This window comes from Pteropus medius, unplaced genomic scaffold (genome assembly GCF_902729225.1).
Source record: "Pteropus medius unplaced genomic scaffold, Ma_sr-lr_union100, whole genome shotgun sequence".
In the NCBI taxonomy this organism is placed as follows: domain Eukaryota; kingdom Metazoa; phylum Chordata; class Mammalia; order Chiroptera; family Pteropodidae; genus Pteropus; species Pteropus medius.
Genome location: NW_024352785.1, coordinates 530,719 through 556,161, shown reverse-complemented (window position 1 = coordinate 556,161; position 25,443 = coordinate 530,719). Strand labels below are relative to the sequence as shown.

The 25,443-nt window shown below is 35.0% G+C and overlaps 1 protein-coding gene and 1 long non-coding RNA gene across 24 annotated transcripts in view; both read right to left on the bottom strand.

Annotated features, from left to right (window-relative positions):
- PAM (peptidylglycine alpha-amidating monooxygenase) overlaps nucleotides 1-25,443 on the bottom strand; it is a 221,986-nt gene that overhangs the window by 132,202 nt on the left and 64,341 nt on the right. For 12 of the 23 annotated variants that reach the window (XM_039848359.1, XM_039848361.1, XM_039848365.1 and 9 more), the window contains exons 2-3: nucleotides 9,776-10,202; nucleotides 8,700-8,820 (exon numbers count right to left, since the gene is read on the bottom strand). In XM_039848359.1, the coding sequence (XP_039704293.1) occupies nucleotides 8,700-8,820; nucleotides 9,776-9,867 (213 nt within the window). In that variant the 5' untranslated portion in view covers nucleotides 9,868-10,202. Of the gene's footprint in view, nucleotides 1-8,699; nucleotides 8,821-9,775; nucleotides 10,203-25,443 lie in introns of those variants that run through there. The other 11 variants (XM_039848360.1, XM_039848363.1, XM_039848366.1 and 8 more) reach the window with 2 other exon arrangements.
- Nucleotides 4,297-6,161, bottom strand: LOC120590780 (uncharacterized). The gene is made up of 2 exons (XR_005649764.1): nucleotides 5,895-6,161; nucleotides 4,297-5,434 (listed from the first exon to the last, which is right to left on the bottom strand). It is a non-coding gene; the product is annotated as an uncharacterized LOC120590780 (long non-coding RNA).

The window sequence follows — 25,443 nt, the reverse complement described above, 5'->3', positions numbered from 1 at the left end:
AAGAGAGAAATGCAGATTCTTATCTGCTTCTATAATGTGCTCTAGGAAATCACGGTGTGGTCCTGACTAAAGTAGTTATTGCAGTCATCCTCTTCATGCTCAACGTGATTCTCTGTAATTCTTTATCTCAACAATTCTAAGGTATTTATCACATAGTTCCTTGCACTGGTTACAGGATAACATGACTTAACTCATGTACTTTGGGGCAAAAATAATAATAATTAATATTGACTGAGGAGCACTGGGCTTTGCCCTTATTAATTCACGGAACTATAATCCTATCAAATAAGAACTATCATTATCCCCATTTTACAGATGATTACTGAAGCTCACTAAAGTTTTAAGTATCTTAAGATTTTGTATCCAGCAGGTGGCAGAACTAGAGTTCTGAATTGTTTTGTCCGTATAACAACTGATAACAGAAACGAGGGACGAGAGACAGAGGAATGTGAAAAGACTGCAGGAAAAAAAGGGCTTGGAGGTCGCTGTAAAGCTTTTGGTTTTAAATGTAAGGGGAATGGGAAGCTCGTAAAGGATTATTTGTAGAAGGCTGACATGATCTGATTTCTATTTTAACAGGATCCTTGTGGCTGCCTTATGGAGCACAGACTCTAGTTATCAAGGGTGCAAGGGAGACCAGTAAAGAGAGCTACTGTAATAGTCCAGGACAAAGAGGACGGTGCTTGGGCCTGACTGGGAAAGGTGGGTGTGGTGAGAAAAAATTGAATTCTGGATATATTTTGAAGGTAGGACCAACAGGATTTGCTGGCATATTGTTTATGGAGTGTGAGAAAGAGAACCCAAGGAAGGCTCCAGTGTATTTGGCTTGGAGAAACTGTAACACAGGAATTGCCATTTGCTAAGATGGTGTCTGAAATACAATATTCCAAATAAGAGAACTCTTGTTTGTGATCACTTAGGAAAACCAAATAGGTAACTAAGGAACAAAGATCAAAGTGCTATTAACCTTTCATTGGTATTTTTATTCTCTACGTTCTATAAGTCAGAAGACACAGTTCACGAGATGCCAAAGGTTAAATCCATTTATTAGCTTAAATGGCATATGCAATGGTTTCGATCAGGAATCAGGAAACTACAGCCTGTGAGTGGCTGCCTGTTTTAGTAAATGAAGTTTTTTATTGGAACACAGCCAAGCCATTCATTTACATACTGTCTATGGCAGCTTTCTGACTACAGAAGTTACAACTGGGACTGTACATCTCATGGCCAAAAATATTTACTATCTGAGATTTTAAGAAATAACTTGCTAATATCTGGCTTAAGATTTAGGCAAAAATAATTCAAAATTGTGTTAAACTAGGTTGATTGTAAGGTATCTTTTAATAACCAGGTGATCAAGAATATCTCACCAGAATTCAGATTAGTAGCAATTCTTTATGGATGGACATGAAAATATGTTTTAAAAAAAGTTATTCAAGGATTTAGGATGGAGCCAGTAATCTTTATTTTGGTCGTTTAACAAAAGGAAGCTTTTAGTTTACAATATATATGAAATAAAAAAAAATGTGTGTGCGAATGTACCCCTCACATTTAAAATATGAGGGGTAAAACACAACTATGCACACATAAAAATATACATAGTAACATTCTCTGGGAAACACATAGGCCATTAACAGGTTGGCAGCACAGCCAAAGAAATGAGCATGAGTTTCAGAGTCAGATAAATCTGTATTTACACCCTTGTTTTTCTATTTGCTGACTATTTGGCTAGAGACAGGTTATTTAATTTCCTTGAATTTCAATTTATCATATAAAAATGGAAATAATAGTACCTTGAACAGTTTTTATGAGAATTACTAAGACAATGCTTGTAAAGTACCTAATATGGTAATATGACATAATGAACACTTGATAAATGTTTTCTCCATTAAAAATGTATTAGAAAAAAAACAAACAGAAAAAGAACCCTAAATCTTATTGAGAAAATTGGTGATCATAAGGGAGTCTCTTACACTGTAGTTACTTTTTCTAATATTCTCTTAAGTATCATGTTAATTCAAAAATATAAAACATTAATTGGAAAAAAGTCTCCTGTCTCTCATTTTTAATAAAGGAAAAAAAGGTCAATGCATATTTGCAGATAAGTGACACATTTAGATTATTCTCACAGAGGAAAACATTGTTAAATAGGTTTTAGTAAAAATAAAGAGGAAGCATCATAATTGAAACTTAAATAATTAGCAATATACTACATGCAACTATAATTTGCCATTTGTAAGATCTATTTAACATTTTTGTATTTAATATGTAGAACTGAGGCTTGCTGAAGAAGCAAGGGGTGAATTACACAAATAAATACAAGTTAAGAATTTGACTTGTAGCATCTTAAATGATACCAAAGTTGAGCTTTCAAATTAGAAAGTGGGAAAAACAATTTAATGTGAGGCAGCTAAGTAAACAAAACAAGGGCCTGGTGACCATTCTTTCTAATAATCACTGAATTTTCTCTACTATCAACTTCTCCATTGGTAAAATAGACAATATTACTTCCTCAGTTTGGGGAAGGGCTGAGGTATAGCATTTTTATCGCTCTTGCTGCTCTTTTCCAAACCCTGAAATGTTATACACATCGCCTTTCTAAATAAATTGCAAATGCTAATCCAGAATTAGGACATTTTCTTTCTTAAATAACAAAATCACCATGCCTCTTTTACTTTATGTGAGAGGGAAAAAAAAACAACAACTAAGACTGGAGGAAAAGGAAATACTAAGAGCCATGAATCATGTACATTTTAAAACAATTTCTTAAATGCAATCAGTCTTCACCCATGGTCTATTTTTCTAAGCAACAGAAATGCACTGGTGTAGGATTGGCTACTGGAGCCACTACTTCTGTCTTTCACATTCATGGCCTGATAATTCCTAACACTTTCCAGTAGCTTCTTTCACTCAAATGAACTTGTGTCAAAAAGAAAACCCATTTGCCATGTTTGTCCTAGTGTACAGATTGAATTAGATGACAGTAAGGGTATATTGGCAGACATGTGAGACAACTAGAGAACAACAGAACATGGTCGGGGAATCCACAGGGGTTCTAGGTGTATGAACTCTGGAGTCAGTGGGGGTATTCTCTGAACACTTCCCAGCAATCACCCAGATGCTTTGAGAAGAGCCTGGATCCGTTTTCTCTAGGGAGCATAACAGATAACCTACCACAGGTGCCCAGTAGGCTGCTGGTGCCCACAGATTAATTTTCTCCCATTGTGCAATGAGGTTTAATCTAAAAGTCAGCCCAGCCTGTAAGAGGAAATGGAGAAATCCAAGTGTGGGGTGTCTCTCTTCTTCTTATTCTTGTACTCAAAAGAACATTCAGAATTTTTTTTAAAAAACACAAATAATATTACATTACTACAGAAAAGGACAAGTAAATCACAACCCTCAAAGAACTAAAAATTATTCCATAAAGCATTTTTCTGGGGTCCTTGCTAATTTTGTCCTGAATTTTAAGCACTGACTGAGGATATTTTTTTAATATATAATGATTGAATTAAAATATATAGATTTAACATATTATATTATCTTCAAAATCAGCCAAAAGCCAAAATTCTGTTCAACTAAGTGACTTCTCATGAAAAAGTCAAATTTAATCAGCATTCTGAACTTCAGGAAAATAAGGCACCACAGCAATTCTGAACTTAATTTGGATATCACCTCTTTGATAAACATAACCTAAGCAAATGCTGTTTATAAGTGATGTGATGACTACAGCTTGATATTTTAAAATTTATTTCTTAAATTGATGTAGTAAGAAAATCCTATAAATGCTAGATTCTTATTACAGGGCTATACACGCATTGTTGAGGCAAGGGGAATCTCTTCCTTTTTCTGTTAGAAAATGAAAACTATTCATTTTTAAGAATAAAGCAAAAATAAAGTGTAAGAAGCTTCTGAAAAAATTTCGTAGTAGTATTTTGTTCATTCTAGTTTTATTTCAATGACTACATTCTTTCACATTATTTTAAAATAAGTGATAACTTAAGACTAATTTCAGGTTTTTAAACTTGCAGCTCTGGGGCATCTGATGCAATTTTTAAACTCAGAATTGTTCTATTTCGTGGCATTCCTAGAGATAGATATTTGTGCTAAAGAACACAGAGGAAGGCTGTTTTGACTTCAAAACACAAAGAATGAGACAAGAATTTGCAAGAGGTTCAAAAAGAGAAAGCATATTTTTCCATAGTTCTCAAACTGCTCCCAAAATAAGAGAGAAAAATGACTATACTAATGACAGTCTAACACATCCTAATGTCAAAAAAAATCAAAGAAAATACTTAGTTTTGTAAAATTATATTTTTTATTAGTTTGCATCTGTAAGTCTGCAGAGCATCTAAATTGAACAAGTAACAAATAATACGCTATATAAAGCTAAGATTTGAAAGGACTTACTTAGAAAAGAGTGATCTTTTTTTAATAAGGTCAATATACAAAGTCCTAAGCAACAAGAAGAAATCCAGGCGAATTTCAAACTGATATGAAAAAAAATTAAGGCTTCTTACTGACGAAACCACTTCTGCCAACTTTTTTTGCAAGCAGTATAAAATATATATAAAAACCTTGATCATAAGGGACATTTAATGGAAACAACTACCTAAGGATAAGCACACTGAAAGATTTACTTCCTCCCTTACTTTCTCTAGGTTTCTCTTGCCCAGGTTCGTACTTTCTATTTTTTTTCATTTAGTTACTTTTCCTCTCCTTCAAAATTATTACAATGTCTTACTTTCTCCATGAGGTCATTACTGAAAGCGTAAGGGTTGGCAATTTCTTCCACATCTTAAGACTCATTCACATTTTTCTCGACACATATAATAAAAGTAGCAATATGAGTTCACATTTTCTGAAAACATACCACATGCAGGGCAACCAAACGTGCCACTGATATTACCTTGCTTAGTCCTCAGAATGATCCTGTATAGACACTATTATTCTGTCTACAGATGAAGGAGCAGGACTACTGGTTAAGAAACATACTTGAATTGACACTGCAAGAGTTGGTATAAGAATTCTATTAGCTTGGCCCCAAAGTCTACATTCTAGTCCACTAGATTTGGCTTAAATTCAGACAATAAGCTTTATGTAAAATCACTGTAATTATGCCTCATTTATTTTATTTTACAATTAACCCCCGGTGGGCTAGTTAACACATCAAACTGATGATAGCACCTTACTATGACCATGAACTGGCAGTTTATCAAATTGTTTTGTTTGTTGAAATGAGAATTGGTGACAGCAAAAGCCCCCAGGGTTCCAGGTGAGAAAGGGAATCAAACGAGGAAGACAAAGTGCTAAAAAAAAGAGTCTGGAGATACCATACTTCGAGGCTCTGCTGGATATGAAGCCAGTGCCATCGGACAACAGATTCTACTCTAGGCTACTTAAAAGCTGTTATTTTTCTCCCTAATCTTCCCAAAGCCTGAAAAAAAAAAAACATTCATCAATGAGAAATTTATAATAGAGGATAGAAATTATTTTTTTAATTTCAAGTCAGAGAAAAGAAACAGTGAGCTAACTTTGATCATAATACTGACATCGCATGAAATAATAAGCTATGTTGCCCAGATTCTTTGGAGCTGGTTTAATGGACGCAACCTTTAAAGGCTGCTCTGAAGTCTATGATGGTATGGAATGAGCTGCAACTCAGAGGCTTGGCATGACTGGATATTCTTCGATAAGACACTAATCTAGACCTGTATTCCACAAGCAAAATTAGTTATTTGTACTGTCTATAATATAGCTTAGGTTCTCTCTAAGGAAAGGACTTACATCAGATTCATTGATGTATATTTCATTACTGCCAAAAGTTAAGGTGTACTTTATAAAAAAATCTATTGAGTGAATATATCTCTTTAACCATTGTGGCCTGCTTTAATTACCAAATCAACTTCTGGCTCCCAGTCCCTTCTTTCTTTCATCTTTGTAGCTCTTCTTGGTTTTCTGCCATTTAAAAAAAAGAAAAACAAATAATAAAAGAAAAAAAATGTTTTTAACTCCTTAATGCCTTTCCTAGTTTTTATGGTTTCCTCACTCCTTTTTTCTTATATAATTTTTAAAAATGTTCTGTTCTTCATATTATAGTTATTCTTGATTTTTTTCTTTTTATTTTTGTCCTTGATCATTCTATTCTCTTGTATTTCTTTTCTTGTTTCTTTTGGCCTACTCTTCTTATTCCCTTTTATCTTTTATTTCTTTCCTATAATATATTTTCATTTTTCTTTCTTTTCCTTATCTCTTTTCTTTTAGTATTAAATTTAGTGTTATCTGCGTTTTAAGAATACTTTCTTCAACAAAAATACACACACAATTACAGCTCTACGTCTTCCTCACCAAGAACACCAAGTTTAAGAGGAAAGAGGTATGGGATTTCTTTAACCACCTCTGAGTAAACTCAGTAGGTAGTATAACTACCACTTCTCATGAAGGTTTACGAGGTATATAATCTGTATGTCAGCCAGATCAAGTCAGTAAGTACTTGTAGCATCCAGTCAATAGTGATAGGGGAAAGTGAAAGAAACGTTCAACGACCAGTTCCGAACTGATCAGGCAGAACAAGTGAATCACTCATCTAGTTAGGTGGTTTCAGTTACAAGTCAGAGAAAACCCAATTCGACCTGGTTGAAACAAGAAAGGCTAATATAATTAAAAACTCTCTAAGTAGTAATGTCACCAAGAACCTACTATATTCTTTCAGTATCTCTGCATTGCCTTCTATGGTATTAGTTTTATTCTAGGCGTGGCTCCCCTCATGAACGCAGCAGACCACAGGACTACATGCCTTTGGCGCACATGCAACAGAAAGGTGCATTCATAGCAAAAGTCCTAAGATTTTACTGGACTGGTCTAGGTCATGTACCTTCTTCTGAACCAGTCACTGTGGAAGGGGAGCTAGGATGCAATGATCTGCTAATCTTAGTCCATCTGCTTCACCTCTGGGTCCCGGATAGACAGCTCCTGGAAACCCCATGGAGTCAAAAGGAGGAGTGATGGGGAATTATATGCTGGAAGGGAACCAACAAGTGTCTACGGCATAAGACAAATTCAGATAATGCAAAATAACAAGCCGAGAATTAATATATGTTTTCCCATGGAGTTATTTTGATAATTATAAAATTATAAAAATGAGTAAACACATTTTATTTTATGAAAATGGAGCTCCTCTATATTCTTTTATAAGCAGTTCCTCTAGGAATTCTTTCTGAGAATATTGACCTCAACACAGTTACTTCTTATTATTGTTAAATATTTTAAATGTTATTACTGCAAAATAATGAGAAGAAAAAAACATAATGAACCGCAACAAGTGACTATATGAGAAAATAATGATATTCTTGAGAAAAAAAGTGGTTAAAGATCACAGTAGATTTTTTTAAAGAAGTAATATAAGGTCAGTTTAAGCAAATATAGGGAGAAAATCATTTTTAAAAGTGAAAAACGTCAAGAAGAAGCACACTTCACAAATGAGGAGTTGTCGTCATTCTTCCCTCTTATTCCTAATCTCATTACATCTCTTTTGGCTAAATATTAAATAAAGAGCTTATGGAATTGAAGGACATTAACAACTGAACCTACGAAAGAGTCATTTGCCTGGTCATACGAGGATGTTCAGGGGTTGGGGGACGGAAGTGAGGATAATTTTTACAATGGTAAAAGTAGTTAATTACAGAGAGTGAGATCATACAGATATTCAAATAAATGACTGTGAATCCCTAACTCGCCCAAAAAGGACCATGAGCATTTTCTAGAGTTTCTGGATGTCAGTTTCAAAAGAATTCTCCCCAGTAAGTAGAATATTTTTATTTTCTCAGTACTTAAAAAAGAAAAGAAAAGAAAAATAGAATGGTATCTGCAACAATGAGTCATCAGCCACTGCAGCTCTACAACACCCAGGTCTCTCTCGGCAGCCTTAGAAAGGAGAGGACTATCTTTTAATGACACACATAAATCCCTGCACTGCATGGTTGCAAAGCATAATTAATTTTGGCCTTTCATTATGCTTAATGAAACACCTTGCACACACAACAGCAGTGGGTTTGAGCTTCTTGTGTGTATCTAAAATTGGGAAAGCCCTAGTAACAACCTAGTTCTACTCAAAACGTTCTATAAGTCATGTTTGTATGAATTCTGCCATCATTTCTTCAAAATATATCTCTTATAACAAGCAAATTGTGCTAAAGAAAACTCATAATCAACCACCTGTATGAATAGTTCTCTCAACTTCTAAAAATATGGAATATTTTGTTTTTCACATTCTTGGCAGTAAACACGGGCTTTCATTACTCATCTTGTGGCTGTGATAGAAGGGTATTTAAACAAAGTAATCTCTTAGATGTAGCTGCTCAATATAATTTCCCTTTATTAGAAAAACTTTTCACATATTTTAATAATACTTACATGTTACAGTACAGAGGTATTCCATTGAGAATTTCAAAACATAAAATTTCAAGGTTCCATTTCAAAATACAAACAACAATATCAGTAAAAATTTTTTTTAAAAAAATTAACTAAAAGATTTACCTTGAAAGATTTGCTCCCCTTTATAATATTCAATTATTCTAGCCCTGAGAAGTCTTGAAAGCAAATACCTATTTTTAAAGAAGGCACTACTGCTGTAAATGCAGTTTTTTGCTTTAATTATAGATTGTACACAGAACAAGTGAAATAAAATACAGAATTCTTCTCACCTGTTTAGGCGTAATCCCAGGCATGCGAATATCCAATGTAAAATCAGATGAATCAATAGGACTTACTGGTCGAGTGGTACCAAGACATTCATTGGAAAATGATCTTGAGGTTTCTTTAAACCTTACAAAAGAAGACAATTTCAATATCCTTGAACATAATGTGATCTTAACTTGAGATGGAAAATAAAAGGGAACTATATAACTATAAGATTAAAGATTATTGATTTAGACCCCATGAAAACATGTAATAACTTATATAATGTTCTAAAACATTCCTGGAATTGCATTTTATAACCCATGAGCAATATATACCCAACTTGTAAACAAAATGTAATCAAAGCAATCAAGCAGGTTATATTTAAAATGTGATTCAATAAGTTGTCAAAATATTTATCAGTTTCTAATTAATGAAAATACAGTATTAATAAATTAGAAATTATCATAAGCCTGCCAATTTTCTAATGAAAGAAATATTAACTGTGACCCAGTAAAATTTTTGTAACTATTTTATGCGTGTCCAGTATTATCAGTCAGAAACAAAAACCAAAAATAATAATGCTAGGAGGCAAAATTGTATGGGGGTGGAGGGACTGCAATGTGAATTACAAATGTACAAGAACATAAATATTTAATATGGTAATTATGAGGAGTGTGTATGCAGCTCAATGTTTTCTCATGGTTACAATCCATGACCTGCTTCTCCTTATCACTTACCTATACGGATATTTTATTCTTCAAGCTATTATAAACAAGAACGCATTCAAGTCTAAACGACTACATTGCAGTTCCTGAAATATCTCCCCAAGAGGGAGCAATCTGTATTGGAAATCACAACTTCTAATTGGAGTTTTGAAAGCCAGTGCAGCTTGGCTACAATACAGTGGGCTTTTTCTGTAAGGGGGACTTTACGAGAAGTTACTGTGCTACAATTCCAAGTCGTTTCAGCAAAGTAAATCAACCTGTACATTTCTCCGACACTCTGGTTCGTAAAAGTGATCACATTTTTCAACAGCATGCACAGAAACCACCCAAACAACATTCTGCCTATTTAAAAAAAAAAGAAAAGAAACACCCACCTCTTAAAGACAGAAAGTGGGCTCCTGAAACCCAAACAGCTGCTTTGAAAAACGAGGAGGAGGAGAACCAGCAGGCTGCGAACGCCAGCCATGTCCACGCGGCTCCGGCCCCGCCGGAAGAGGACCGGGCAGCGGGCGAGGGGCTGGGGCCGGTGGCCGCTACTTCATGGCCGCGCGCGGCGGGCGTCCTGCGGCGGCCACACGCCGCCTGCCGCGAGAGCTGCGAGCTGGCCGAGGCGGGGTGGTCTGGATAAGAAACCCGTGAGCAGGCTGCACTTTTGTCCGGTTCCGCAAGCGGAAGCTTTCCTCCTTCCAGAGCTGCTTTTTGCCCTGGTGCTGGGGCTAGACGTGCGGGTTCCTTATCGCTTGGGAATGACAGTGACTGTGAGAGATATCACACAAACCCGCGTCAGTCATCATTCAGAACCTGCAAAAATAGAAGCAGATAATGGATGACTAACACATTACAGCATTTGTCCTCAGCAAATCCCAGTTGAGGTTCTTTAATACATTCGTAGTTTCACAAGCTTGAGCCCAAGCCTGGGGAAAATGCTGGTCTGTTGCTCTCCCTCCCTCAGGACCAGCCCCCAAAATTTCACAAACCCCCACAGCCCCTATTCTGCCCCTATTTTTGCCTCCTCTCTCACACTCTCCTTTTCTTTTCCTACTTCTTCCCTCCTTTTCCCTCTCATCCACCCCACTCTCTTGATTTCTTCTCCTTACTTCTATCACTCCTTTCTATCTTCAAAATGCACTTAATACCTCCACTGAATGTAAACAAACTTATTCACACAAATGACAGGCTAAGGGCACGAGAAGAAAAAAAAAGAAAAAAAAACGAAGAGAAGCAGAGACAAAGCACTTGCACACAACAGTAATCAGATAGAAAAAGATTTTGAGAACAAAGGAGTGTTTATGTATATGCACCACAGAGCTACAGATCTAAGGAGAAAGATACCCCTTGCCAAGAATGATCATCACAGAAGCAATTGAAGTTCTCAGGAATATTTTAAAACAAACCAAAAAGCTACAGTTAACATGATATATGAAATGTAAATGCTTATTTAAAAATTCTGCATCTAATATACAAAGTAATAATTACTTATAAGGCAAGCCTCTCAAAACATTCTTTCTTGAATATAGTTTGGAAATTTACAGTGCAATGTATTTAGATACAGCAGGGAGAATCTCAGATGACCCCCAAATGGATTTATACACAAAGGGTATGATCAAGAACTTAGCATGAATACGAATGAGAGGCCACGCAGAACTAGGGCTACCTAAACATTTTATGAAGAGGAATCAACTGGGCTAAATTATAAAATACGCGTGTTTTGACTTTACTAGTGTTCCAAACATATTTCAGACTATGTGTCAAGTTTGTAAATTTTAGTCAGAAAGCATTATTTAAAAATGTATCATTCACAATATAAAAATATCTCTGAAAGAAAAGATTTTTTAAAGTTTGATTTTAATCACTAATTATAAACTCGGTTTGGGGAACTTCAAATCCAATGGCCAAACGAATAACGATAAAAAGTAAAAATCAGTAAGATATTATGGCAGTGCTCCACAATAATATATTAGCCTCTAAATTATCCTCTGGAAATCACAAGATGGTGAAGCTAATCTAAAAACAAACAAACCCTGAAATTAAAACAAAAAAGCATAAACTAGAATTAAAGGTGAAGACTTTATGGCCAAAACTTTCCGGAAGACCACCAAACTTAAATAAAACATGACATAATATCCAACCACTGCAAGGAGGCTTGGGGTTCACCAGCACCCAAGGATCACAGCTAATTTACATAAGCAATGTCATTTATAAAAGACTGATGACATTTGTTCGAACTTTTTCTTTGGCTTGCTGTTTGAGCTTTCAGAAACAAAAACTCTTCAGCTTTGTCTTAGTCCCTGGGTAAAGGAAAGAACTCCTTATGGGGGAATAGAAACAATTGGCCTGAAAGCTATGCTATTGCCTTTGCTAGCAACAAAGGATAATCCTAATGACAATACTTAACATTCCCTAAAGTTCTTTTATTTTTTTATTATATATAGAGATTATATTTTACTGTTTCATGAAGAACAAGATTCAAGGACAGTCCTTCTTCCAGGTGGCAGGGAGATTTGGTATTATACAAACACTTGAAAACAAATTTAATATTAAAATTCACAGGAACACATCCTTAAATACTAGCCTTTGAAAAAAAAATTCCACTTATCCCTTTGATTGATTTTATTACCTATGATGTCCCTAAACCACCCACTAAAAGAAAGGGGAACTAAAGTTGTGGGTGGAAACAAAGTTGATATTTGTAGCCATGAACAGAACAAAAGATTTTATAGGAATAAAAGCGAATTATGTTTCTTGGTTCTTGATGCCTTGTAAACTAGAGACAGAATAAAAATTAGATGAAAAAAATCATCTCTAAGCATTTCATTTATTTTACAATTCCTGATAATTTTTGAATATATAATATTCAAAAAAATTTAGTAGTCTTCTGATTTAGGATTTAAAATTTTAAACATATTTCCTAGAGAGAATTCATTCTCTCATTCAAAACACATACTTAAATTCATATGCTGTACAGTATATTGTAATACATTTTAGGGCTTTAACGTAAGTAAAACTATATTTTATAAAATGAATAAAAGAGAATATAGCCTATTAAGGGAGATGAGCACTTGACACAATTAACATAAGGTATGTTTACAATGTAGTATTATAAGAGTACTATAAAAAGGACTCAGGGAATTTTGAAGAAAGAAAGATTACTTCAACCTTCAAGAGGAGAATAAGAAAGGTAAGAAAGGACAAAAAGACAAAGCAGTCTTCAATAAGAGAAGTGGCTACTAAGGGGAGCCTGGAGGGTGGCTGGGTTTCCACTGTGGGAGGTGGACACAGGCATTCCAGGTGCAGGGAATGGCAGGGGCACAGGAGCCCAGGTGGGGAGCAGAGGGTGTGCTTGAAAATGTAAATAATGTAACATAGGTTCTGCCTCCTAGACTCTAGCTGCAGATCCAGATTTATTGTTTTATTTATAATACAAAGCAAATATTTTGTTTACACATCCATCAGTTCTTAGTAAGAATAATTTATAGTTTATACCTGTACGGATATTAATTCTAGGAGCAGTACTATTACATAGCAAAATACAGCCTGGTACCGAGTACCAAAAAACGAATCTGGCTTTTATAAAACAAGCAGTCCATTTCAATTTTTATTTGGAAAAAGAAAAAAAAGAATTGAAATTTGTAATTGGTCAAAGAATCAAATATATTGATCATTCATTTGTTGATTCATTTATTCGACAAGAGAGAATCAGTATAGTATAGTGGCTAAGAACTTGCAAACTGAAGAAAAACCACCTGGACTCCTGGCTCTACCATTTACTAGCCTTGTAAAACTGGGCAAGGATCTAGCCATTCTTTGTCTCAGTTTCCTCATCTGCGAAATGGAAATAATCCTACTACTTATCTCATAGGGTTGTAACAAGGAATAAATGAATTCATGTCCTTAGAACAATGCCAGACACATAATAAAATACATAATAAATAAAAGTCACGCAACAAGTATTTATTGCGTGACTCAGATTATCTTAATGCTGGAGATGGTGACAATTAAGACAGATGAAGTTCGCACCCTTAAAGAGATTACTTTCCAGTGGGAGGAAAATAAATAAAAATAACTACCAAATTGTAAATTTCATTTTATTTTAAGGAGATTTTATGTGTTTCCTACAATGACATGATTAAACGGATTACATGATGCATATCAATTCACACAGCAATTCGACTCTAGGGATTTATTCTTGGGCAAAAATTGAACAAGAGTACAAATATGTTTATAAGGATATTTACTAACATTTTTTATAACAAGAAAGAACTGAATGTTTATAATAATAAAGAATTGGAATCAATTTAAATGTCTATCAATAAAAGATTGGTAAAAAAAATTTTTTTGATACAAAAGCTTGAATACTATACATCCCTTTAAAAAGAGACTAGATGTGTCTATTTTTATATGCGAGGCAATATTCTATGATATATTTTTTCTTTTTGCATACTTTAAAAACGTTTAAACAATCTCAAACTAACAGAAATGTGGCAAGTACAGTATAAAGAATTTTTTTTCTTTAACTGCCTGAGAGTAAATTGCCGGCCTGATGCCTCATCACCCCTGAATATGTAGTGTGTATTTCCTAAAGTACATTTGACTACATAACCACAATACAGCCATCAGATTAAAAATATTCACACTGACACATTATCATCATCTAATCCTCAGTCTCCAAACTTTGTCAACAGTCTCAATAACATCCCTCATAGCCAAAGAATCCAGTTCAGAATCAAGCATTGCATGGAAAGTTGTCATGTCTCTACCCACTAGATTCCAGTTGCAGTCCATTCAGCTATGACAACCAAAAATGTCTCCAGACTGCCAAATGTCTTCTGGGAAGTAAAATCGCTCTGGAAGAGTGCCACTGTTGTAATATTGTTCATTAAGATGAAGTTTAATTTGTAAGTCAAATGTGATGTAATTCCCTTCAAATACATGTAATGAGACATAAATGACCTAAAATAGTGCTTGCAAATAAAGAACTTCTAAAGAAAAAATAATCATTACAGCAAGAAACATGTATTGACTATAAGCCTGGTATTGACTTTACACATATTATCTTACTGAATTCTTAGTACTTTGAAGTATAGGTTATTTATTTCCATTTTACAGGGGAGGGATCCACAGCTTAGTAAAATTAGGAAACTTGCTCTGGGTACACTGCAGTAGAGCAACAATTCAAATCCTGGCTTGCAGACTCCAGAACCTATCCTCTTATCTCATATTCTTCAACACATAAAACAGACTCACTACATTGACAGGGGACGTTTACTTCAAGTACAACAAAAAGTAAATGCTCTGACAAGCAACTACTATGTGCCAGGCACTGTGCCAATAAGCACTATACATAGCTTAGCTCATCTGAGTCCTCGCAGAAACTGTGACATTTGTGCTATTACCGTTCCCATTTTGCTGAAGTGGCAATTGGACACAGAGACTTCGTAACTTGCCCTGGGTACATAGCCAGGACATAAACACAGGCAATCTGAAGCCACAGTTGAAGCCCTTAACTAGTCAGCCATAAATGTAAACTAGTCTCCCCTTTTTGGTTCACATATTAGAAAGCATTAACATTTCCTCTACAACCTTACCAACATTTCTCATTTAGATAACTCGGAAAGAACAAAATGAAGATCTACAGCTAGGGTCTAAATCTGATCCTAAAGTAGGTTCATTTGGCTTGCAAAAATTTTTCCCAACTCCTCCTCTGAATTTGAATTCTGAGTAAACATTCCAAAATGAAAAGATTTCACAGAATACCCATATTTCCAATTCTTTCGAAGAGTTGTAAAATCTAGCATCACTGAACCCACATTTCCATATGGCAACCATTAGCTGAGCCAGGTGTCCTCCCTTTTTGGACAAGGCCAGCAACCTGCAGATCACCACAGTCCCCACCACTCTCAGCGTGCTCCCAGATCCTGAACCCAGAAATAGTTATTTGAACTGCCACTCAGCACCGAGGTATAGCTGTTGTTGTCAGTCTGTTCATTTGTACTTTGTTTTTATATACCCAGCCATCTTTTCTCATTAATATTATTAGCTGTATCCTAAAATCATTTGTGTTGTGATCCCAGAGGTACACCTTTCTTTATATAGGATGGTAAACTTCAACCCTAGGTATAGCATAGCGTTTGTCACACTTAGGTATGCTAAGTTGCTGCTGCTTTTCTTTTTATTTGATTTCATTTCTTTTCTTAAGGCTCTGTTTATTTTCATTAGCAAGGCACATCAAATTGAATGGCATTTTCTGCACATGGATTTGTTTAGACTCACCTCTTCTAACATGTAGCCAATTTGAAGTATCCTTCCCTTGCAAGTCAAAGTTGGCCAGGAACCTATTAGAGTTTATATGTTAAAAAACCTCAAGGATACCATTTAGCATATGATTCTACTGCAATAAGAACTTGCCGACACTAACACATTTTATTTATTTATTTTTTGTTTCCATGATCAGTACCAGATGCCCTTTAAATATGTCCATTAGTCATCAAATCATTCAGTCCTGTAAATACTTCCATGGGGAAAAAAACAAGAGACATAATTCTAAATTAAATTTCTCAACTTTGACTAATACAAATGTTATTTTATAACGCATGTATCTAAATTCAGTGGTGGCATATTTTAACGTGAGATAAAACAGATCCCTGTGTTCCAATCAGCACACATCTTTTAGTTCTAAGGACTGCATTGGGAAGTTCTCAAGAGACTGGTGTACTGCCTAGGAAATCATTAACCATTACTGATGATGTCAGACAGGGAGAATGGCTCCTTTGTACACTGCTCATTTGCCCACCAGGTATCTTATTTATTTATAAGCTCAGAATGACACATAGATTTTAGTTTCAGAAGATGAGCACAGAGCACCTCTGTAGCTATCACTTTCTTTCTCCTTTAAACATTTTTATTGAGTTGGGGGCAGGTAGAGGGGTGGACAAGCCATCAGCCTTGTCTGAAAGAGTCGTTTAGCAAAGTGGAAGGCCTCACTGGTTTCTGTCCTAACTCGTGGTCAAGTTAGAGATAGCCTAAACTTATAGGCTATCACGACAATATACCACTTTGAGAATTAATAAGCTCTGTTCCTCTTTAGTGAAGTTTTTGAGAAACTCATTTGAAACTAATATCCAAGATCTGACTAAATGCCAAATGTCCAGTTCTTTTTCTTTAATAAATTGTGAATCATGGAATGTCCCACTGATTTAGGTATTGAAAGATCTTTTGCATTATTTTTGTAATGCTTCCCTTGTGGGTCTTTGCATTACTATTTTCTTCTTCTTCTTCTTTTTTTTTAAGAGGAAGTTGGTATAGAATGGAAGGTGGGAGGATACTTCATTTAAGTTTAAATATTTAGTGCCAGGCACTGGGCTTAGATGGATGTTGAATGAAAGTAGGGATCTGCCTTTCCTTTTGTCTTTCTTACAGTTAATCAACACATTTTTTTTTTTTTATGAGCTGTCCTCTTTTGTAAGATTTTTTTTCATGTTTATGATTCCACAGCCTGAGGCATAGTTATTCCTGAAGCATTTTAATACATATATTGTTAAATGTCTCCTGATGATTTCAGAAGCAGGAGTTATTAACTATACAGGAAACCTGGCTCAGATTCAGAACACGCAATTACAAAATAAGTATTCTTTTTATTGATAAGTAAAAAATCTACAGGAAATGTCTAGATTTTCATTCAAAAATAACACTAAACTTGATCTTTTTTTCTTATGCTACTCACAGAAGCATTTTCTCCCATAGCAGAATCATATTTTCAAATAATTCTTATGTTTCCCATTTCAAATGTTCAAATCTTTACAATATAATGCCCATAAACATACCCTTTTCTATTATAAAAGTTTCGTTATCCTTTTCTTTAAGCCTCTCAGCTGTGTAATTGTAGTACTTAAAGTGGAATCTATGATCATATAATGCTATTATTATATAATTGAAAAACTTATGGGAATTTTTTTAAGATCACGAATGTCAAAATATTCTCTAATTTATATAATTCTGCTCAACTGAGTTCACAGTAACATAAAGAGATTCTATAAAATATACACTACACTACATATTGCCCCCTCTATCCATCTTAACCACACAATGTAAATGCCATCAACAAAAGAACACAGCTGATTAAAAACATTTTAATTTCTTTTATTTTAGGGTATAGAAGCTACAATAAAACTTAATCATAAACAGACCATTTGAATTTTTAAATATGCAATTTACCATTGAAAGAAGTACAATGTACTAAAGTATATATTCAGATATTTAATATAACTAAAGTTATATTCAGATATTTTAATTTCTAGTCTATAGTAATAATAGTTTTCTTTGATCAGTGTCCCTAACTCCCCATGAACTGTCAATGAAAGGCTTCATAATTTTCTTCTGGCTGAAGAAGATCAAAGCATTCTTATGTTTCCTAGAACTCTTTGATACTGTTGCACAAACAGGTGGTAAATTTATTTCATTGCTATTAAACTGTTTCTTGCTGTCTTGAGCTTAGGAAGAAGTGGTTTATTTTAACAATGTGCTTACAGACTGGCCTGCTCTTCCCCAGTTTTTAATCTTCTTTACAAGTTTCCCTGTAGTGATTTGCACTATACCCTGGAATCAAAAATGAGAGCTGAACAAAGATGAGGTCTATGATCCTCCAGGCCTGAGAGAACACACTGGTGCAGTCCCAGTGGTATCACACCAAGGAAGTGAGGACCAAGTATGCCCAGTGGACCTTATTGACCTTCTCTCTCCATTATTTAAGTATATGTCCTAACCTGGAGTTATATCATAACTAAAAGTTGAGTTTTTATGTCACATAAAAATGTGAAATAGCCCAATTATGTTTGCCAATTTTAACCAAAATAAAGAGGCCCACAGACAATGTATTATGGAGAATTGATTCCCACCTTTAAAGTATGAAAATTCCTTTTTAAAAATCACAATATTTCATAGATTTATTACACTATAATTATGATACTATTCATAATTAAAATGATATTTAACAATTGCCCAGTATTGGCTATCTGCCAGGCAGTATTTTAAGTATTTTTCATGTATTATTTCATTTAATTCTCACAACACTCTATGGTCAATAGTATTATCTCCATTTTACAGATGGAGATAATACTAGAAATAGAGGTGCAGGGAGGTTAAGAAACATGCTTGACATTAGCACTGGTTGATTTTATTGGCAGGAGCTATTAGCTGCCAGATTACACTCGACAGAGGCTGGACAGCTGGTATTAGTTTATTAAGAAAATATATAAAGGATAAACTATTACTGATTCAGTAATGCTTTTTTAAAAAAAACAAATGTATGTTTTATACCACAGGTAACTAAAATCAATAGTGCACATAAGTGCAAGACATGTTGTTTTACGTTGCAGACCTCCGCCAGTGACACCTCAAATCTCCCATCCCTTCAGTGGATTCTGAGTCAATAGGTGGAAATCACTGGTGTAAATGAAGAGTGCAGTCTTGTACTTGAAATCAGAAGCTGTAGTTCTAAGTCCCATTTTAGGGTTTCACTTCATATTTCTAAGCTTTGGTTTCCTCCTGTGGAAATTGGGGGTATTGATAAATGTGCTACCAAATGGCTATTGCTCACAAAATAATGTGAGAAAATTCTGAAATGAGTAAAATGCCATAGAGATCTAAGTTCTTATTAGGGTTTCAGGTTCAGCTTTATTAGTGGATAAGTTTTCAAATCTTTCTTACATTTTTCTAGTTTTGCACTGTTCATTCTGAATCTACTTATAGCTCATTTTAGAGTAAAGTTTCAGAGTACTATGATATCTTCAGATGGTAGGCACTGTGAAATTACCCTTGAAGATTCAGGAAAGAAAATCAGGGCTACAAGACCCAAATTTACACACTCTTCCTAACACTAAAAATAAAAACAAAATAGTAACTCTGTCATTCAGCAAAAATAGAACTAAAAATTTAACCTAAATCATTCGAAACGTGCTCCAGTAATCATGAATAACAATTTGTATTTCAAGGAAATTATCAATATTATGTCAAGATTATTAGCAAAAATTTATTGGGTACTGGCATTGAGAAGTACTATATGTCATGGCCTCAAGTTTGTTTGCATGACTTAAACTATATAGACGCAGGCTCGCAGAACCATTGCCCAAAGACATCTGCAGTGGAGGTAAATAACATGCATTTATATTCCAAAATCAATTTTCTGGGAACAAATAAATATAAAATGGTAGACCCAACTAGGTGCTTGGGATTTAAATGAGACAAACAGATTATTAGTAACACTTGCCTATCTCTTTATATAGGAGTATTGACCAAAAAAAAATGTTGCTAAAGCATTTTGAAAATGAAATGTGCTTTATGACTACTAAGTACTACACAAGTACTAAATGCTATATGAGTGATCAAGTTTACTACTATTTACTTGATTCTATTGAATTTTATATTTATTCCTTAGTAGAAGAATTATGTGTATTACCTTGATGGAAGATGGTTCTTTGGAAATGGAATTATTTTTACAGCTTTTGAAATAAAATTTAAAAGCTGTATATATGCACAAATTTTATTTTTTCATTTGTTTCACACTATAATGAATTTCTATTATCATAAGGTTAAGTCTCTCCTTCAAATGGTGAAGAAATCGTGCAGATAAAAAAACTTTGATCATGATACAACTAATTCATGACAATATGTAAAACTCTTATGTCAATGTAAGAAATGTCCAAACCTGTAGAGAATTTTAATGAGTTTATTTGAGCCAAACCAACGATAATTGCTGGGATAAAAATTCTCAACAGATTAAGAAAATGCTCCAGAGAATGGCAGTTTTGCAGTTTAATTTATACATCAGAATCAAAGGAGGAGATCTAAGGACGATTACATGAAATCTACTGGTTATAAAGAGGATGGGAGAAATCAAAGTGGGGAAATCTCTGGGATTGGATAAAAAGTAAAACGAAGAAATACTTCTTTACATTGGTGGGTACAGAATAGTTAATAATAAACATTCATAACACATGGAGATGGTATTCAGGGAACAAGATAACAATGAGGGTTTCTGTGGTCTCCTGTTCTGGGGGATTGTGCCCTAAGGGGTCTGGAAAAAAGGATTACTTTGACTTTCCAATGGTGTGTTAACTTAGATGCAAAAAGACAACAGAAAGGCTTACTTAAGGTAACACTTGACCTTTTTCAAGAAAACTACAGTCTCTAGATGTGACTACAGGCTATGACCTGCTTTTAGCTAAGAATTTTTATATTCAAACCATCTTATGTAGTTAATCTGGTCTCTGAGTTTGTAGGGCCAGCCATGCTGGCCTTCCTTGAGCTTGTCAGGTTTAGTATGTGGCCCCTTTTTCATCCACATTTGATAAAGGAAACAAGGTCCTTCCAGCCCAGTAATTCCACCAAAAGACTTGTTAAGCCTTTTCAAAAGCTATATTACTAAAGATTTCATAAAAATAGAAAACAATTAGAAAAAAATAGGACCCTAAGCCATTAAATATACTATTAATAAAGGTACAGTGGTTATAGATTTAGAGTGATATTTATTGTTACTTTAAAATACATTAAGGTCATCATCAAATCTTATAAAATTCCATTGCTAAAATAAAACTATAAAATAATCAGTGGTTCCCATAATCAGCCCTGAGGTATATCAGAATGTACTTAAAAGAACCTGAACATTTTATCTTTCAATATGATTTTCAGAAAAATTTATGTCTCTATAATACATTCAAAACTAATGGCCCATGCTTGACTGCCTGGTCATATCCACTATCATAATGGCTGGCAAATGACAGCTTTGTTAATTCAGGGATGGATACCAACCGGGAATTCTGGTCATGCTGGTACACATCTAGAAAAATACTGTACTGATAACTGCTCTTTTGGCATGGTGGAATTTATATTTTATTTCATGATATTTTCATCTATGATTAAAGAAAAGATAAACTGAATGACCAAAATGAAAGAACGATATTGTTAAATATGAGTGGAGTTAATTGAAACATAATGGGAAAATATACTTTCAATTGTTCTTTCAATTAAGTTAAAGGAAAAAAGTAAAATTTATTCTTCCATAAATAATAATATAGCACTAACTGTGCCGTCTTTGACTTGAACAACAGGCTAGAGTTGTTTTAAGATACCAAAAAAAGAGAGGAAAAAAATGGCATAGATGATAGAGGCTCTGTTCATCCCTCGTGACCAAATCAAGGTTGTGACAGAAACAAGGAGCAGCAGTAAGGAAAAATTGCCTGGGATCTAGAGGAACAAGCCTTACAACTAGGGAGAAGCCCAAAAAAGCAACCTGCAATGGCAGAAGGTAGGACGGGGCGAGGACGCAGGGCTGCCCAGTCCCTAGCGGCTGAGTGAGACGGAGGCTGCGGCAGTGGGAGAAGCCTCTTAAAGTGGCCGCGTCCATGAGCGGATTTTCACGGTGAAGGACCTGCTAGCTCTGAGCACCAGCGCTGATTCAGCTGCACACAGGGAGTACCAGGGACTTACAGGGAGACATTGTCGAAGTGAGGGTCAAGGAGAGACTCCCACTGTACAGAAGTGCTGGGGGTATCCACGGTTCCCTGTTGACACCTCCCCGCTTCCAGTGCACGGACACAGAGCCACCATAGCCATGACGTTATCAAACTGGATAACAGAGGTTGCTCTGCCCAGAGGATTCCCTAAAACCCCCGCTTCCCCCAACTCGGGCTCCACCTAAGCCACATCCTGGTATGGCCTCAGCGACTCAGGTGCTCCTTGCTGAGGAGCACATAAACTCACAGTGGAGGTAGTTGTCCTCGGTTTCTGGTGTGGCCTTTTGAGGCAACTATAAGCACAGTGCCTGTGGATTGCTTGCTGAATCTTAACAGGTGGTCCCGGAGGGGTATAAGCTTGGGCTAAGTTTGGCCTGCAGCTGAACACCTCTCAAGACTGTGCCACTGGACACCTACTTAACAAATCCACACTAATAAGACCGGAAGGCTTAGGAGCTTTGCTTAGTATATAGAAAAAGACACGGAAAGGCAGCCAAAATGAGAAGACAAAGAAGCAGAAACCATATGAGAGAAGAGAACAGAGATCCGGATATAATGGAGTCGAGAAATCTAACAGATGCAGAGTTCAAAACACTGGTTATAAAGATGCTCAATGAACTTTTCGGAAATTCAGTGAGAAAGTTCAACAAAGAGATAAAAAACATAAAAATGGAAATGGAAATTATAAAAGGGAATCAGTCTGAAATGAAGAACACATTTTCTGAGATGAGAAGTATATTAAATGAATAAACAAAGTGAATAAAGAAGAGGATCGAATGTCCTATCTAGAGGACAGGAAAGCCAATCAGGACACTCAATCAAAATGGCAAGAGATAAGATGCTAAGACCATAAAAAGAATTTAAAGAGGATATGTGACACTATAAAGACTCCAAATATTAGTCTGATCGGCATAACTGAAGAAAATCAAGATGTTGAACAGCTGTTTGAAGAAATAATGATGGAAAACTTCCCTAACTTGGTGAAGGAAATGGACATAAAACCCCAGGAAGCTCAGAGAATTCCAAAAATCAAGAATCCAAAGAGGCCCACACCAAGACACATTATAATTAAAATGCCAAAGGTTAAATACAAAGACATGATATTAAAATCATCAAGAGAAAAACAAATAATTACATATAAGGAAAAACCCACAAGACTGGCAGCTGATTTCTCCAAAGGAACTATGAAAGACAGAAGAGCTTGGCAAATAATATTCGACAGGATAAAGACCCAGGATCTACAACCAAGAATAATTTATCCAGCAAAGGTATCATTTAGAGTTGAAGGACAGATAAAGAGCTTCCCAGACAAAAATAAGCTAAAGGAATTTATAACCACCAAGACAGTATTACAGGAAATGTTGGAGAGACTTCTTTAAGAAGAAAAAACATGTATCAAAAACAGGAATAAAGAATGGTAACAACTACATTCCTATCAATAAGTACCTTAAATGGAAAAGAATTAAGTGCTCCAACCAAAAGATAAAGTGACTGAAAGGATAAGAAAATAAGACCCCTACATATGAAAAGGAAGGGGATGGAAAAAGATATTGCTTTGATGGACCTAGAGGGTATTTAAGTCAGACAGAGAAATGCCATATGATTTCACTTATACGCAGAATCTAAAGAATAAAAGAACAAATTAATAAAAAACAGACTTACAAATATAATGAACAATTTGGTGATGGACAGAGGGGAGGGGAGTTTGGGGGGCTGGGAGAATGGGGTGAAGGGTTAAAGAAGTACAAATTAGTAGCTGATAGATGGTCATGGGAATAGGGAGCATGGCATAGGGAATGCAGTTAGCATTAATATGTTGGCTAGGTGGAGAGCCAGGGGAGGGAGGGAGCAATTGGGAGGATCGTTTTCTGAACTATATAGATGTCTAACCAATGTACTGTATACTTGAAACTAAATTAAAAAATTTAAAAATTTAATTTAATTTAAAAAAGATAGCCCCCAAAATACTATGACTTGTTTCATTCTTATTTAGCCGAATTAATATTTTAAGATGGCCTACTTCATTTCTTGCTCTTGAAACTTGGTAATTGTCTCATTACTTTTTCATAAAATACCAAAATTTTTATTGCTATCAAAGAGGTCAACACCTTTTATCACTAAGTTTTATCTTAAATAAATGCTAATTTTAAAATAAAAATAAATTAATTAATTAAGCAGTATTAATTTGCCTAAAAGAGAATAAAACCGTGATAGATTTTTTCTTTTATTTTGATATTTAAATCAGGATTGGAATTATATTGTAATGAGATAAAGATTCATTAACACAGCCTTTGTTATGTAAAAACAAAACACACTAGAGGGGAAACTACTGAGTTACAATTAACCTCCAAGGATATAGCAAATAAGATATCATTAAAATATTTAAGTTTAATTATGCAATATGTTCCATTACGTAATCAAAATACGTATGTACACACCACAGTGTTTCACTCACTTCTGAAACCTTTTGAATTTTTCTCTTAAGAATATTAATAAAATTATAGAAAATTCCTAGAGAGAAGTAACCACACTTTTACGCACATAAAATATTATTTTCTAAACTAATTAGAGAGTCCACCTGATTACTTTGCAAAGTTTTCCCCACACATTCAGTTTGACGTTCTCTCCATCTGACATTCCTACTGCTTCACATTGATCCAATCAGCACATTATCCTGCTTTTGGCTTTCCCAAAATGGAACCTGCTAATTTGAGTTTCTTGTCCCCTCATATTTGCCCCACAAATTAATTTATTTTAATCTGAGGCCTAATGGTAGTTATTAATGCCTACTGCTGCTCTTCTTTCTTCTTTGACCTACATTTATTTTATCTTTATTTTTCATATCGACATTTCCCAAAAGTCTGATTTTTTTAGGGTAACACATCCTACCTGTTGTAAAAGAGACACACCTCAGTTCCCATAGCTGGGGAGCTTGTGGCCCAGCTGGGTAGGGTAGTCAGGAGTAGTGTCCACCAAATGGGCATGTGATTTCCTTTAGCCAATGAAATGGGGACAGAGTGAATAATGTCAATCCAAACTGAAATTTTAAAAGACAATGCCATAATTCAGCACTGTTTCCCTCTTTTCCTTCCATGTTACCTCAGAAATGCTCTCCAACCCCTTCCACTCACTGATTGCAGATGCTCCAGAGGGATGTTGCTCCATTAGCTTGAACCCTGACACCCTGTGAGGAAGGTAGAGGGCCCCATTATAGACACTTGAATTTAGAAATTACCCAATGAACTATTATTGCTAAGGCCTCATATACTCTTCTCTAGTTAGGAAAAAGCACTTAATTCATGGCCAAAACATTTCCATATATTCCTCTTAATTTTTTTGCTTATATAATTCTATTTAAATTGTAGAAATATTTAGAGATTTAAAATATGTGTTCTTTAGCTATTTAATGAGGACTACAGTGGGAATCTCACTACAAAGAATACATTTAGACTGTATTTTGATGAAACCATTATGAAATCGAGGAGGGGTAAAGACGTAGATTACTCAAATCTCTTTGGTCTTAGTAATAAAAATAG